The sequence below is a fragment of the Rhinolophus hipposideros genome (genome assembly GCF_964194185.1).
Source record: "Rhinolophus hipposideros genome assembly, chromosome: 3".
Taxonomy (NCBI): domain Eukaryota; kingdom Metazoa; phylum Chordata; class Mammalia; order Chiroptera; family Rhinolophidae; genus Rhinolophus; species Rhinolophus hipposideros.
In genome coordinates this window covers 27,463,592-27,480,526 of record NC_138049.1, presented here as the reverse complement: position 1 = coordinate 27,480,526, position 16,935 = coordinate 27,463,592, and the positions used below count along the sequence as shown (strand labels likewise).

The 16,935-nt window shown below is 37.4% G+C and overlaps 1 protein-coding gene across 1 annotated transcript in view; it reads left to right on the top strand.

The window, feature by feature from the left end:
• The window catches only part of LOC308494157 (HBS1-like protein), a gene marked incomplete at its 5' end in the record, with an annotated part of 10,888 nt that extends 509 nt beyond the window's left edge, over positions 1-10,379 (top strand). Inside the window, 4 exons of the mRNA XM_081041571.1 lie at positions 325-498; positions 5,804-5,904; positions 8,491-8,635; positions 9,709-10,379. Of these exons, the coding sequence (XP_080897697.1) occupies positions 325-498; positions 5,804-5,904; positions 8,491-8,635; positions 9,709-9,720 (432 nt within the window). The 3' untranslated portion in view covers positions 9,721-10,379. The remainder of the gene's footprint in view (positions 1-324; positions 499-5,803; positions 5,905-8,490; positions 8,636-9,708) is intronic.
• Positions 10,380-16,935: the final 6,556 nt, after the last annotated feature.

The window sequence follows — 16,935 nt, the reverse complement described above, 5'->3', positions numbered from 1 at the left end:
CGACCACTGTTTTGGATAGAGGACCTCAACACACACACATTTTGCAATTCACCAGTTCAAATGAAAGAATGAGTATTAACTCTGAGTCTCATTTGGCCCCAAATTGGCAGTTATTGGAAGTATAAGAACGATAAGAAAAACCTACTTAAAATTGAAATGAATACATGTCAGCACACATACTTGACATGTTCTTTGAGTGAAAGCTGTACTGTGTGAGAATGATGTAAGGCTAACCGTGGTATAAAGCCACACTTTAACCCAGAGGGGGGTATATAGAAAAAGTCCCTAATTTGCTTGATCGTTTTGCTTTGCACATGGTTTTAGAGGGACTCCTATTGGAGGTGTATTTATTTATCCTCCAATTACCTTCTCTCCTTTTTTTGTTACAGTGTTGGCTGCATATTTTGTGGCCCCAAAGAACCCATTAGAGCTTGCACTCGTTTCAGAGCCCGAATCCTCATCTTTAATATTGAAATTCCTATCACTAAAGGATTTCCTGTAAGTTACAAAATGTTTCATTATTACGGTTATTATGAATTCAAAGTCACTTTATCCTAAAAAGTGATAATTTTCTTTACAAGTGATGATGCTCAGTTGTTTTCAGCAAACATTTTGTTATTCTAATCTAGAAAAACATGAAATTAGAATTTGAAAACCATTTTTAATTTGATTTTTATTTTGATCCTCGAACCTGAAGATTTTCTTCAAAAAAACTTTGAGAAGAAATTTTGTAATCAATAGGATACAAACTGATGATAATAATAAAATTCATCTAGGCAAAGTGGTAGATACTTTTTTGCTGTTTTCAAAAGTTTGCCTGACTAATTTTACATTGAGCCTTTCTGTTTTTTGTTTTGTTTTAATATGCTTATTTGTAGCATTTCTGATTATAAAAGTGATACATAGTTATAGAAAATTTTGGAAAACACAAGAAAATAAAGATAATAATGTTCTAGAATTGTGTAATCCATAAATGTTACATTCCAGTGTATTCTTCAGTGTACATGTTGTTCACCCATTGGTGTTTATGGGTTTATTCTGGGGGTGCTTGACATAGGGTAAACTTAATTGTGCTGAAACAACACCTTCAGACAGCATGCATGCTGTGAGGTTGGTTTGCAGGTTTTCATTGACCAGCGTCATTTGAACACACACATTTTTGGGAAGAGGGCGATTTTATACTATAATGTTACTTACCCAGAAAAGATACTACTACTTGTGCATAGCATGAATTCCTTGTTTTATGTGTAATTTTTTCATTTATTTGGAGACATACTCTGTTTATAATTTGGTACCTTGCTTTTGCTACTTAACAAATGAGCATTTTCCGATTAGACTTTTTTTTTCTTGATCAGCTTCTGTAGTACAGATTGTGCACGACAGTAAAAAGTGTTTCTCAATGGAATTAAATGGCTTACCTTTGCAAATATAAAGAGAGTCTTTCACCATTTGACACATATTTGCAATAAAAGACAGTAATAGCAATTGACCTTTAAATTTTAAGTTAGTGATAGTATTTTAGAGATTGGAAATAAATTTATTTAGCTCATTTAAATTCATTTTATACTTACGCATTTTTATTTGCGATAACCGTGTACTATGCTTATAATTCTTTGTAATTATTTCTATGTAAATTTGATCATATAAAATTATATTTAGAAGATACTGTTTAAGTATTTTAGTTTTATAATTATATTTCATTTCTCCCATATGCTAAAAAGAGTAAAAGCTTCTCTCCAAAAAAATTGTTATAGTTGAAAATATTTAATTTTTAAACATTCAAAATTCATGTGTTGATAGTCAAGAAACTACAACTTAATTGCTATGAACAAATGGCACTCATTCTTAGAAAGCAGTATGTCCAATGGAGAGAAGCTGGAGAGGCTGGTTACTGCATGTTTTTACTCATGCAGCAATAATCTTTGCCAGTGGAGAGGTAGAGAGGTCAAGAGGTCAATGGTTACTTTGAATAGTAATACTGTCTTCCTGTCTACTATAGTTTCTTTAAAATAAATATAAATTGAAAGTTTTTCAGTGCTGCGTTATGAGATTCTACCCGCATATATTGATTTACGAATAGCAAGATGAAATTTGTTTCAGAAAAAACGGACATATTTTGTCATTGTCCATTCAATGGGACGAAACCTTAAAAAACATTTTTTTAATCAAGTAAAGGCTTTTTAAGCAATTAAAATTTTACTACTTAGGAACTAATTCCTTAATGCTACATAAATATATTTGTTTCTCTTGGTTTATATGCTACACTCTATTTAAGAAGGAAAAATAGAAGAATTTAAGTAAATTCATGTTTGATTTTTTTATTGTGGTAAAAGAAAATATTCATAACATAAGACTTACCATTTTAACCATTTTTTAAGTATACAGTTCAGTGGCATTTAAGTACATTCACATTGTTGTGCAACCATCAGCACCATCCATCTCCAGAACCTTTCCTCATCCCCAAACTGAAACTGCACCCATCAAACACTAACTCCCCATTCCCATCCCCCAAGCCTGTGGAACCGCTATTCTGCTTTCTGTGTCTATGAATTTGACTCTTTTGGGCACCTCATGTAAGTGGAATCATAGCCTATTTGCCTTTTTGAGTATGGTTTATTTTACTTAGCATGTTTTCAGTGTTCATCCATATTGTAGCAGAATTCCATATTGTATTAGAATTTCAATCATTTTTAAGGTTGAATGACATTGCGTCGTATGCATATGCCACCTTTTGTTTGTTTATTCATCTGTTATGATGCCCTGAAATCTTACCTTCTTCTTTGGGAAATAGCACTTCAGTTTCCCCTTAAGAAATTACCTCTTCCTATTGATTTATTTTGCTGCCTAATAGGTTATATAGTGCATTATAGTTTATAAAACACTAGATATTTTGATTCTTACAACCCCACATGCAATATAGAGTCGTAACCTTTATCTGAAACTCTTCAGGCTAGTGTGCTTCAGAGTTCCGAGATGTTCGTATTTTAGAAAGGTGATGTGATACATGCATGTTATACAAAACCCATGACACAATGGGGCAACACCTTGTAATTAAACAGACTAATACTTCTTTGCCACAACTTACTGATTAACGTTAATGCTAAGTGAAATAAATAGGACTATAAATTAAATCACTTCAATACAAGTCCCATTTTACTTTACATAAATCCACTGAAGTGGATTTATAACAGAATTAGGAAAAAGTAAGGTTTTCAGTATTTTGGGATTTTGGAATTGCAGGAAACAGCTTGTGGACTTGTTATAGTATTGTGCCCATTTACAGATGAGGAATTGGAGACTTGAGAGGTTGTGACTATCTGAAAAATGATCAAGCCAGGACTCATAATCAGCACTTTTCACTTTGAAGTTCAGTACTTTTTTTCTTTTACATTATGCTGCGATTTGCTTTGAATTGTAGATGACGTTGGTTATATTAACATGTTAAAATAGTATATAATTACTTTCCATTTATTTACATGTAGATTTTTTCACTCGTGTTCAATGGGTATTTTGTTTGTGCTGCTGTCTGTGAGACACTGTGGAGGTAGAGAAAACGTAACCACATGCTGCCACAACCCATTCTTCATCCATCCTGATTTTACCCTGGAACTCACATAGCTCGCATAGGTTGGAAGGAACTTACTAAGTTCATGTGCCTCTGTTCTTTCAAATTTGGCAAGCCGTGGAGACCAGTTACCAATTTCTTAGTCACATTTAAGCCCAGTGAAGGGAATCCTCCTTGTTCGCCTGATTGTTGCACAAGGGATGTTTCTTAGTTGTGTAGACCTACATTTGTGTTACGTTGCTGCTGATTGATACTGGGACCTATTGAGTGCACAAACGTAGCTCTCACCACTTTACTGTGCATTGTTGAGGTTCTCTCCCCACCCCACCCCCCGCCCCCACCCCAAGAGTCAGTTCTTCATTTTTTTCTGGAATCTTTCCAGTTTGTAATGGTCAGTGCCATTGAAAAAGAAAACTAATTTGTTTTTGTAGAGTAATGGAGGTTCCGTTGTGCCTTAAAAGAAAACAACACCCATGTGACTGATTTTCTCCACGTGTTTTAGGTGCTCTTCATTTCTTCATTCTTACATTCATTTCACAAATATTTACTGAGTGCCAGTTAGCCGTCTGACACTGGTATACATACTTCCTTTTCTCACAGAGTTCATATTTGCATAAGATGACAGACATTCAAACTAGCAATTGTAGTAAAAGTGAGATGTTACGTAGTGAGGTTAGGGGACATCGAGGATGGGTATCTAATCTAGCTCAGACTAAAGGTTCAGGCTTCTTGCAGGAAGTGATACTCTCCTGGGAGCAGGATGAGGATGAGTAGGAGTTAGCCAAATGAAGCTGTGGGGATGGGAGGGTGTGTTCTAGGCACGGGGCATAGTATCTGCAAAGCCTAAAGGTCAGAAAGGGCTTGGTACATGTAGGGAATGAAAGCTCTATGTGTTTGGAACATTGAACGCAAGAGAGGATGGAGAAAGGTGAGGCTGGACAGGTTAGGAAGGGTTAGATTGAGAAGGGCGTCAGTGTCTTGTAGTGGAATTAAAGAGTCTATGGTCTTAAGTAGCAAGGACATATCATTAACTTTGTATTTTAGAATGTCAGTTGGGTAGATATGAAGAAGGGGTTATGTGATACCAGGACAGGAGTCGTGGCAGAGAGACCAGGAAGGAGCCTCCATTTTAATTCACATGAGAGAAGATTGTCCTGGACTACTTTTGTAACAGTGAGGAAAGAGAGGAGACAGAACTAGAAAACAAATGGTGATTGAATCACTGGAGTTTAGAAAGTTCCTAAGTCCACAACTAAGTCCTCCGTGTATTTCTGTTTTCTGAATGAGCAAACTGTTTTAGCCAGGAAATTCCAGAGTAGTCGTGTCAGTGTTTCTTCGGGCAAACAGCGTGAAGCAGTATTTACAAACCACAGAAACGTTCATGGCTTCGCCCCTTCCTGGGTATTCCATCTTTTCCAAACTATGGGCATCTTGCACGTTGGTGCTTATGATTTGAGTGCAGGACAGTCACTTGAACTCTGACTCCACTGACCTCAGCATAAAATTCATCTCCGACTCCTGTCACCACAACCACTTGAAGATACTTAAGGCCTTTTTGATGTTAAGTTTTCTTAAACATAAAACATGAATAATAATAGCTGATACCTAGGGCCATCAATGAAGTGAATGGTTACCATTTTAAAGTGGCTGGGCACCACTCTCAGGTAGCGTCTGATTTTCCTCATTTTAGTGAGAAGGATCCCGAGGCTGGGGATGTTGGGGGAAGACGGCTGTTGGAGGACTTGCTCCAAATCATACGGCTGGAGAAGGTGAAGTTAGGATTTCAACTCACATCTGCCTGACTTCAAAGCCGCTTTAAACTCCCATATAATATTTTATTCTCATTATCCAAACAATGAATCCATTAATTCCTGCTGACTATCACAGGATTCCCCTTCCCTCTTTTTTCTGATGCATATTTGTTGAACATCTGTACCAGGTGCTGTCTCTAATCCTATTTAATTCTCGTCACAACCCTGTAAGGAAGGTTATGTAATTCACTAAAGTTGACACAGTAAGTGGTGGAGGAGATATCTGAACTGCGTCCCTGTGCCTGTTTCCCTTAGTAAGTTAAGGAATAACCTGATTGGAACGGTTAGACTTAGAGGAGTCAGTTGGAGATCCTGGAGGATCCTGGGCGGCAGTGCTGACTTGAATGTTAAATATGAGCACCAGAATGATAGGCCGGAGACGCTACGGTAAACAGGTTTTTTTCAGGGTTACAATTTTATGTTTCAGGTGCTGTTACACTACCAAACTGTCAGCGAACCTGCCATTATTAAACGATTGATTAGCGTTCTAAGCAAAAGCACGGGTGAAGTCACCAAGAAGAAGCCTAAGTGAGTGTTTTAATGCATAAGTAATGGACACAAGGAATTCAAGCAGATTTCTTACAGTTTAATTCATTTGTGTAGTGTATCTTTTGGTGGTAAGTGAAGTCTGTCTTTACTTTTCCAGAAATCATTTTCTTCCAGGACTAGATTAAAACAGACACAAAAACAAATGTTGAAGCTGCTATTTTGGGTATGAATGCAAGATATAATTTCTGTTCTGTGTGGTGGTGGTGGGGTGTGAATTGTAGATAAAAATGGAAATAATTAACTTAGATGTATATGTGAAGTCCTACATAGTGACAATACAAAAATAAAGGCATTTAAAAAGTTAGCCCTACATTTTAAAAGATGAATTTAATTTATGTCTAGCCACTGTTTCCAAATTCCAGCTGGGTGTTCTTACCTTTCTTGTCATCTCCTTAATGAGAATCATTCCCTGTGCTAAGAATACCCCAGAAAGAAAGTGAACTGTGCACTCTTTAGCTCCTTGGTTTTTCCCCACCCAGAAAGTATTTTCCTTCTGCTCAAAATTCACCTGGAGCCTTACTCCGAGGTGATCACCATCATGTTGGTCCCCTCCGATTCCCATTAATATCTAGGCCTAGGTGTGGACGATTCCCCTTTGGCTGGGACAATGTTGGGATTTTTCAAAGGAAGTGCTTCCTGAGAACTTAAGTTTCTTACCCTGATTCAACTAAAGGCTAACCACAGTTTAGCTTGGTTGCTTCAGCTTTGGGGTTTTTCCTTACTGCAGCCCTATGGGGAATCCCACCCAAAATCCCCTCTCTGCAGTCCTTTTGTTTTCCTCCTCATTTGCACCTGTGTAAGAAGCTAACGGGAGTTAGTGGGTTAATGGGTTGGGTGCAGGTGGAAGAGAGAATTTTCACACTGTTCTAAACCCATGCCTGTTTCTCAGATAGGAAGAAAGGACTACTTAATCTCTCTTAAAGATAGTTCTTTATTTTTAATCTGAATCGTTAGCTTCTAGCATGAATGTCTGCCACTGAGAAGTGATGCAACTAATGACTGACATTTCTTGAGGACCACTGTTTTCTAGGCTCTGTCTTGAATGCTTTTGTATGGTTTATAGTCACAGGCACCATGTGAAGCAAGTACTATCCTTTTACCCATTTTTCAGATAAGGAAACTGAGGCTTAGAGAGGTTTATAACACGTTCAAGGTCATAAGGCTAGCAAGTAGCAGAGCCAGGATTCTAACCCAGTGAGTTGCTTCACATAAATGATATTCTTTTTGGCAGGACCCAGGTTGTTTGACCCAGACAAGTGATTTGGAGAATTCTCAATCTGAAATTTGCTCATCCTGTCTAATCCTGAAATTTCCTCTTCCTTCTCCTGCTACAGAGTCCTAGCTCAGTGATGTTGGGTCTTAATATAGTCTCATGTTAGTTTTCCCTGTCACCTTATATGTGACTTAATTATTTTATTTTGCACCAATACCATTGGGCCTTTTCCTTTCATCTTCACTCACAGCACATTGCAGACTCGATTGCTTTATATGGAATGGAATTGAACTTTCTAGAAACTAAGCAGAAACTATGATTATATTAGATGCTCTCCTTCCTGAGGAATGCGACTTTGGGCTGAAATTGTCTAAAACAAATAGTTGGAAATTTTGGAATACTTTTTTAGAAATTTGTTTGTCTTATTCTGTCTTTCCCTGAACTAATTTTTCAGAAGGCAAGTTCGTGATTGCTTTTAGAGCACATCAAAATTAAATTAGAGCACATTTTCAGAATGTCCCCTTTTGGGTTTTACCTCTTTTAGTAAGTATGGGTGGGGCCCATGTATAAAGACTTTGGTTTGCTTACTTATCTGTATGAACCATTTTCCCGTCGGTCCCATTCTCCAACCCCCTTCATTTCCTGCAAACATCATATTGTGGGAAAATTGTATTAGGTGAATTTGTCCCGAGCCTCTGTTAAAGGACCACTGTTCCTCTGTGAGGAAAGACAGAGGACAGAGGGAGAGAGGTTGAGCGTAGTTTGTTGATGAATTTGGTTGATGAATTTTGGAGATCATAACTCCCTCACACATAATCCACCCATTAGAATTTTACTAGGGAAGACACAGGGATACAATGCGACTTTGGGCTGAAATTGTCCTAAACAAATATTTGGAAATTTTGGAATACGTTTTTAGAAACTTTTTGTCTTATTCTTTCTTTCCCTGAACTAATTTTTCAGGTATACATTGTATCCCTCTCTTAAAGTGAGAGTACCTCAGTTTTTTTTTAGATAATTGAACCTCTCTGTTTGAGGAAATGAAAGGGAAGGCGTTGGTGAAGGGGCCTTGAGCATAGTTTAGGTTATAGGATCCTTTAAGGGACACAGTTGTATTTCGAAGATTGGTAAAAAATATGTATATGTGAACTAGCTAATATTTCTTAAATCTAGAATTACTCATGTCATTTTGGTCAACTAACCCAGAAAAATTCAAAGCACATATTTTCATATTAAGAGAATTTTTTTAAAGCTTTTGAAAGACTAATGTGATTTGTCGATTAAGTATAAAATATTTATTTCACCTCCATTGTATATCCATTTATTCCTCTTTTTTTTCTCACCCTTCATAGATTGTTGACTAAAGGCCAGAATGCAATGGTAGAGCTACAGACACAAAGACCAATTGCACTTGAGCTATACAAAGACTTTAAAGAGCTGGGGAGATTTATGCTGCGTTACAGTGGTTCTACAATAGCTGCTGGGGTAGTCACTGAGGTATTTTAAAGCGACTGATTATGTATCCGTGGCTCTCGTGTCTTTTCTTTTTTTACTCTTTAAGAGTGATTACTGAGATTTTATGGCTTAAGGGAAACACAGTTATGGTATTAGAACAAGACTGAAAAATTTATATTAAAAAATTAAAAGAAAGATAGAAAGAAAATGTTTGGTCTTAGAACTTCCTGCAGTGAGCCTTCCAAACAATTTCTCCACTAATAATACTGCTCAAAATTAAAGGAAATGCACGGAAAAATCTGTTGAGTATGCAATCTAAATTATGAGAATACAGCCTTTAAGAGTCAAATGAATTGGAAGGTAGTAATTTTATTTAATGGAACAACCCTCATTAAATTTTTTGCTTAAATAACTGGCTCTCAGGGCATGAAATGATTTATTCAAAAAGTTCAATGAACATATCAGTAATGTTTCTGAAACAAACCTATTATCTAATATGAGGTGCAGTTGAGTTTTGGAGAACATAGCCAGAAATGAACCAGAACATTTAAAAGGGGTTTTATTAGTTTATATAATTACTTTCTGCATAACACTTACTGGGTGTAAACTTTGAACATGGAAACTCAGTTATACACCATGTACCAGGTAAAAGGCTCTGGCGTTAAAGTGCCACGTTTGTGTTACTGCTCCACTGATGTCTAGCAGCACAAGTACAATATTTCTCCTTTCATTTGTTCTTCTATAAAAACGGGAATAGAATCTACCTCCTTGAGTTGTGAAATGAAATGACCTATAGAGAGACTTGGCAGTCATTATCACACATATAAAGCATTCAATAAATGTTATTTCATACCATTGTCATCAATATCACAATCTATCAAAATATTCCTTATAAAAGAGTATTCTAAAAATAAGATTGAGTCTCTTGTGGAAAATAATGGAGAGATTATAGTTAATCTCAGAAACAGCATAACTAAGGAAGGGAAAAAGTTGCAGGAAAAAGAAAAAAACGTTTCATCTTGATGTAATGATTATTTCACTGCCATTTCTCTTTTTTTATTGTTCTTATAATATGATTGATGAAATTATAGCAAATAATGTTTTTTCCTTTACAGATAAAAGAATGACGGGGTCCGAATTTTACCATGTTTTCAAATGCAAGGAAATAGCTAACTTTTGTTTTTAAAGAATCCAGTTAATGCAGTTAAAGGAAGAACGTGCCGTTGATAATTTTCTTAAATGAGAAAAAATTAAAGTTATGATCAGCTGCAAAGAAGTATTAATCATCATTCCTGCAAAAATTTGAAGTTGCCCACTGGCAAAGAAAGGTTAATATTGTATTTTCATTTTTAAAAACCAGCTTTCCCTTTGAAGTATTAGTAAATGGATTTACTTTGTTGAGATTTATGGAATCTAGCAGAAATATGTTTTGGAAGACATTGGATCATCATGAAATGAACTCTACTTCTAGCCACACCACAGAAAGTTTACAGTTTTCTTTTGATTTTCAACTCTACTGCATACATTTTAAGGAAAAATAACTAAATTGGGTTGTTGAGGTAGTTAATATTTGACCTGAACAATTGTTTTTTCCTTTGGTTAACTCTAAGAAAAGATTTGCTAAAGGTTATAAGAAAGGTGTTTTGTGTGAGCCTAAGAATGTTCTTTCGCCAATAAGTAAACTTTTGAAAGATTAGTTTAGAATTAGTGGAAACTGTTACTTTGGTATCCAAGATACTATTTAAGTTGTAAAGCTAACTAATAAAATACCTTAGTTTGAGCATAACAGCAAAGTGTGTTTTGTTTCTTAAATGTTTGAGATTCTCTACTACTATCACTAAATGTGACTGGTGGTTTTATGGGATCCTTTTCACCTGAGTTTCTGGACTCTTTCACATGAATTCTCACTTTTTATCCCAATAGCAGATCAAATTTAATCTCATCCATTTCTAACCATAACTTAACTTTCTTTTTCCCTCTCTCACTTTTAGAATTACATACATGATGACTTTATCTTGCATTACCTTATAGATTGTAAGTCCCCTTTGAGTAAGAATGATGTTTTTCTTAAAAGTTTCAACACCAAACTCCAGAGTATATGTAGTTAACAAGTGTTTGTTGAGCTGCCTCCTGGGTACAAGTTGATTTAGAGTAGATTTTGTCCTCAGCTGAGCCCGGAATTCTTATCTCTTTTATAAACTTTTTAAATTGGGAAATGGTGTGGCGTGCGTATTGATGGCTTGTATACAGCAACCTTATTTTCTTCATAATTGAAGAATGTCATTCATGATCAAGTGCACAGAGCATAAATGTGCTGCTCGGTGAACGATCACCAAGTGAACACACCCATATATTACATTTCTTTACTGAAAATGATTTGTGTAGTTGTCATTTCACAGTCAACTTGCTAAGGTAAGAAAGTATATATTCATCAGGAATTTAACAGACACATCTGGCAGAAGCCTAATTGAAAGTGGCTTCAGCAAAATGGCCAGGCCAGCGGTTGGTAGCACTGGCCGGGAAGCAGTCGGATCAAGCTGTCAGCAAGGACTGCTCTGTACTCTGCCTTCCCCAGTGCTGGTTTGGCCCCAGGCTCCATACAGAACCCCTGTGACTCCATGTTTAGACCCTCAGACCCTCATGCTGGGCAGCGACAGGCTGAAAGAGCATGGCTTTTTCCAGAAGCCCTAGAAGCGTCTTATCATTGACTATAATTGAGTTCCATTTCTTTTCTTGGGGTATCCTTGCTGTTGGATATGAAGTGAATATCACTCAACACACAGAGCTGAGAATTGTGGGAGGATTGGAAAATCAAGAAGGGGAAATGGATTGGTGGGGGCCGTGGCAAAAACAAGAAATATCCACTGTATTATGTAAGATCATGATAGAATTCAGAATTTTAAATAAGAATTTGGCCTAAAACGAATAGTAAGGGCAGTAGGAGAAATGAATGAGTTTATTTCTTCATCTTTAAATTGTGATAAAGTGCAGTCTTTATCCAAATACGTTTACAATTGTTGTCAAAGGGAGTGGTAATACTAAGAGAACCCTCTGTGGGAGAAGAGTGATGGCAGTGAGGTAAGTGACAAGAGGGGCAGCAAGCATACCCAAGCTTGGTTTTCGTCTGGTTTCCTCCCCCTGAAACTTTGGGCCATACTAAATAGTACATCCTCTTTGTGTCATTTTATTTCAAGTACGTCTTGAGTCTTGTCTTGACTTCTTCCTATTTATGCTTTCACCATTTCATCACTCTAGTGGCTTTGTCCTCTGCTCTTGACTCTGTGAGATTCTACTGATCCTGAAAGCATTACAAATCCATGTTTTGACTTGTTAGTATTTTTAAATTTTTCTTCCATGTTCATTATTTATGGCAATATGTGAGCCCCCTATATTGTGAGAAGTGTTTTAGAAAACTATTTCTGGACATAGGCTTTTCTTCCATGAATCTGCGGATCAAGGATAATTTTAACCATTGTTAAATGTAGTAATTCAACTTTAGAAAATTTGGAAAATACAAAAAAGTAGAGGGAATAAAATTCACCCATAGTTCTAGTGCCTAAATATTACTCCTGCTAATGTTTTGATGTATTTTTTTTTCTCTTCAGTGCAAATGTATTTCTTTTATGTAGTTGTGATCATTAGTCAGGATGTCTTCATTTTATAATGTAGTCAAGATTTTTCAATAGAAATATTAATGACTTTTTTTAAGGATGTAAAAATACAAAACTACATACCATGATATAGAGGAATTAGTCAAGATTAGGCAGCCAAAGGAAAAAAAAAAGCTTCCAGATAAGAAGACCCAATAGAAACTACTGGGTCATCTTCTTCCAATTTCCCTCTAAAATAGTCATAGAAATAGGTAAACAGAAAAAAATCATTCATTCTTTCCTTTCCTTTGCCATGGTGCCAGCACAGGAGAGAGCTCTGGAGTTCAGGTCTTCATAGGGCTGACAGTGCAGCCAGGGTGGGGTTCTCAGTACCATAAACTACAAATGAGAATTCATAGTATGAAAACATCCAGGAGGCATCCCCTAAAGACAACACGGAAGGGACTAAGTGAGGAGGGGGAGCCGTTAATGCTGAAGTAAAATTTTACTTATAGAAAAGATTCTCTTGAGTCCAAGTAACTGAAACTGTAATCACAACCTCTTCTTCCAATTCAAAAATTAGTAGGGGGCGGGGGTAGGCAAGTTTTGCATTGGCAAAATCATCCAAACAGGGAAGCGTTTGTCTTCCAAACTGGCAACATTCAAAACCCCACCAACAGTAAAAACCATTCTTTAGAACTCATCCACCCCCAATAAGTGCCACACTAATAAGAATCTAACAGTGGGACTGAAGCTGGCACAAGCCCTGCACTGACGGGAGCAGTGCATGCACCGAAGAGAAATGAATGCAAGAGGCAACATGAGCCTAAACATAACCCTCACTGCAGCCCCTCAAAGCCCTTAGAGAGCCCTCAGAGGCATCAGAGATCTTGAAATCCTAGAAAAAGTGGAACAGATCGAGTCATCCACAATCTGGTTCTTTGAAGATGCCAAAGCTATTTCAAGATTTGACAAAGAAAAAAAAAACTATGAAACACTAGGGTTGGGATGAGGCATATAACTATACATGATAAAGATTAGTTAGAATAGATTCATCTTTTGTGTCCCAGCTCATTGCCACTTTCTCAGGGAACTCCTGGCCTCTGACTCGTGTACAGGAAAATGGGTTACCATGTGCTTTCCCCAAGATGGGGAACTTATCCCCATCCTTGAAATGCTTTCATGGCTGCAATTTTACATTTATGTGTATGATTAATTATTGTGTTCTCCGTCCACTGAAATGTAAGTCCCAACAGCAAAGAGTCCCAACAGCAACATTTTCTGTTATGTTTACCATTATTTTTCAGCAACTGGTATAGTCCATAGATTGTTAAATGAAAGACAGCATTAAAGCTGGTGGTAGCATTATAATTTTAAGTTCTTTCTGCCTGTATTCTCTGAAAATTACAAGCTTTTATTTCTGTTATAAGGTGTGTGAAGGGGCTCTTTTTATCGTAAAGGAAAAAGAAAACTTGTTATACACAAACTTTAGAACTGCTTCTGTTCTCTTGTCTGGTGAACCTCAGCCCCAGTCGAGACTTTCCTGAACTGGGGTGAGCCTCTTAAACCTGGAAGATTCAGTTGTGCTTGCATTTCAGAAAGGGAACCAGCAATCACCTGGCTGCCGGGGATTCTTCTAGCACCCAAGCGGACTGTGTGGTGGCTGAAGGTAATTGATGCATTCTTATTTTCCAACACTGAGCTTGAATATATTTCTTTTTATTTAGAGATGATTAAAAAAATACAGTAACAGGCCTGTGAGAAAATCTGCTGGACATGAAGAGTAGAGTTCTCAGCACACGGAGGCAAAAACCTTTCAGGTGTATTGCAGGAAACAAGTTTTCTTAATGGCTGCATGGTGTCTGCAAGGTGTAAGACTGTTGTTGAGTTGAGAAAAGAATCAGGATAGGTTAGAAGGGGGGCTACACTGGAACCTAGATCATAGTAACAAAATTCAAATATCCATTGAAAGCTGTAAAAATAATTAGAAAGTGGAGTTGATGATATAGAAGTTGTCCTTGGAAACCACCCCTAGATGCAGACAGATGAAAGTGATGAACAGGAAGACCCCAGGATTGCATTTGAACAGATTGTGATGCATTTGTAAAACATCACAAAGGGACTAGAGCACTACATTCCAAAAGGCAAAGAGACACAGGAGCTAAATATATAAAACTTTACATTAGAGGGATTGTAACCCACACATGCATTACTCAGCTATGGCCTTGTTTATAGGTGGGGGTAAGAAAGTCTTAAAAGATGTCCTTCTGAAGGCAGGATTTAAAATGCTCAGATCATAAAGAAGTTGTTCAAAACTGTAAAATGGGATGTCATGGTAGAAAGTCATGCAGCAAGTATCTGTTGATGCCCATCATTTGTTGATATCATCAAAGACCACCAGGACACAACTGTAGTCAAAATTTTTTCTGAGGGTCACTGCAGCAACGGAGACCACACAATGGAGGTGCTTCTACGTAAGAAGGTGCAAGGAGGGGCTTGTGAAAGCATTTGAGCACATGTAGGCGATTTTGAGGAGGGCTCCAGTGAATGAGGGTTTCCTTTGGATTGATGAGGTGGTGTCAGAAAGTGGGAGTCATTCTGCACTTGGGTATCAATTTTTATCTGGGAGGTAGGAGAAACGGGACAGGGTCAAGCAGAAGCAGTTGCTCCTGTGAACCACAAGAGGGGGTTGTTCCATCATTTTTCCGGTTTGCACAGTGACTTGTGGTCGGTCTGACTTCATCAGGATCACAGTGACTTCGCCTGATGTCGGAGATTCTGGGGTTGTTAACGTTCAAGAGGAGAGCACCGTCGTGGCCAGAGAAGTTTAAAATCCACCAAATATAACTCTTAGAAATGAAAAACGTAATAATTGAAACTAAAAATTGGTATCTAGATTAAACAGATTAGGTACAACTAAAGAAAGAATTAGTGACACAAATAGGTAATACATATGCATAAATATGTAATATATACATATGTAATATATGAACTGCACAAATATATATATATAATTCATATATAATGTAATATATGGAATTAGAGCATAGCCCTAAATATTTTATTATCAACATACAGGAAATAAATGAACTAAATATTTAACAAGAAAACCTAGAAAAGATACAAAACAACTTTCCTCAGGAAATACATCTCTAAGTCCATAGTGATATAAATAAATGATGGCATACATAAAGGGGAGAAGAAACAAATCTTCCTTGAAAAAGCGTTCCAAATAATTTATGTAGAGACTCCGTCCTCAGAAGGTGCAGCCTAACTCCCATTCCTTAAATGTGGTCTGAGCATGGTGACTTTTATCCAAAGATTACAGTATGGAAAAGAGGTGAAAAGAAAGAATAAAGAGAAGAAACCTGACAAATATTACCTCAGCCAGATGATCAAGGTTAATTAACATCAACAGTGATTAGGTCATGTTGATTAGGTATGTATACCTTTGGTATGATGTAGTGAAAATGGCACTCTACATCTGTGGTCTTCTCCCAAAAACTCAACACCAGTCTAATCACGAAGAAAAAAACCATGTTCCTGTTGCGGGGGCAGGAGGTAAGATTCCTCTCCGACCCACCCACTAGGAGTCCTGTTGTCTAACGTCAACTTCCAGCAATACTTTATATATTCAATCTTAAAGAATCTAAGGTATAAGTTCCCTTTCTGGAAAACTGTTTATGTCATCCCTGAATCCTACATTTCACAGAGAGACCCTATCTCTGGTCTGCTGTTTCTAGCACCTTACGCGTGGCATGTAGATTTCTGGTATCTGTTCTGCCTAGAGCTGGTCCCTCTGCAGATCTCTGCATGTGACTTTGTTCTTGATCTCTATGGGCAGCCATGATTCCCTCCCAATGTGAAGACATAGAGAAATGTGTCGCCTTATTCCTGGTGAATTGTATAAGTGGACCAAGAAGCCCATGCTATAGGTTTTGCAAGTCTTCTATTCCAAGTATGCTTGAAAAAATTCTGTTAAATTTCTTGGATAATAAGGTGTGGTCCTTGACGTTTCTTATGAAACCCTTCTTTTGAAAATTGGTTCTCAGACTCTTTCCCTTGATCCAATTGGGTCTGCCTGGGGAGTTAGGAAGCCTAGAGGATCTGCTGCTGCCAGGGGGCTGCGGTGAAGGGATCTGTACTCTGGGAGGTTTTGAAAAGAAGAAAAGATCAGTGCACGCTCATTCTAAGGTATTGTGGGTCACTTATTTCTAAATAGCCCATTGTGCTGAGCGATCCTTTTCACTTAATACATTAGGTATAACGTATCATAATTTCTCTGATTATCCTTGGCCATTTGGCCCAGAAAAACTGCACCTTAATTGATTCTAATGTGTGATCCTCCCCAAACATCTGGTCACAAATATTGATCAAGGCACCATGGAGTTAGATCGTAGTAGTTGCTTCCACAGCTTGTGGCCTGTGTAATATTAGTTTGACACCCCATTAGCTAGGTTTAATTTTTCTGATTCTCAGAGCAGTGTTCTCAGGCTGGTGGAGGCACACACCTTTACCTGCCAGGCCCCAAATTTCCTCCACACTGGTCACATGATATATTATATTGGAGAGACTTGAATTCATTTAAAGGCTGAAGAGCCAGAAGGGAGGAGAAGGACTAAGGCTCAGATAGATAATTCAGCAGTCAAGGTTATTATGGAGACGGAAGGAAGATGGGATCCCAAATAGGTATTTCCTCTGCCTGGAATTACCTTCCTCTCGTCTATCATTTAATTTCCTCTCCACTGATCC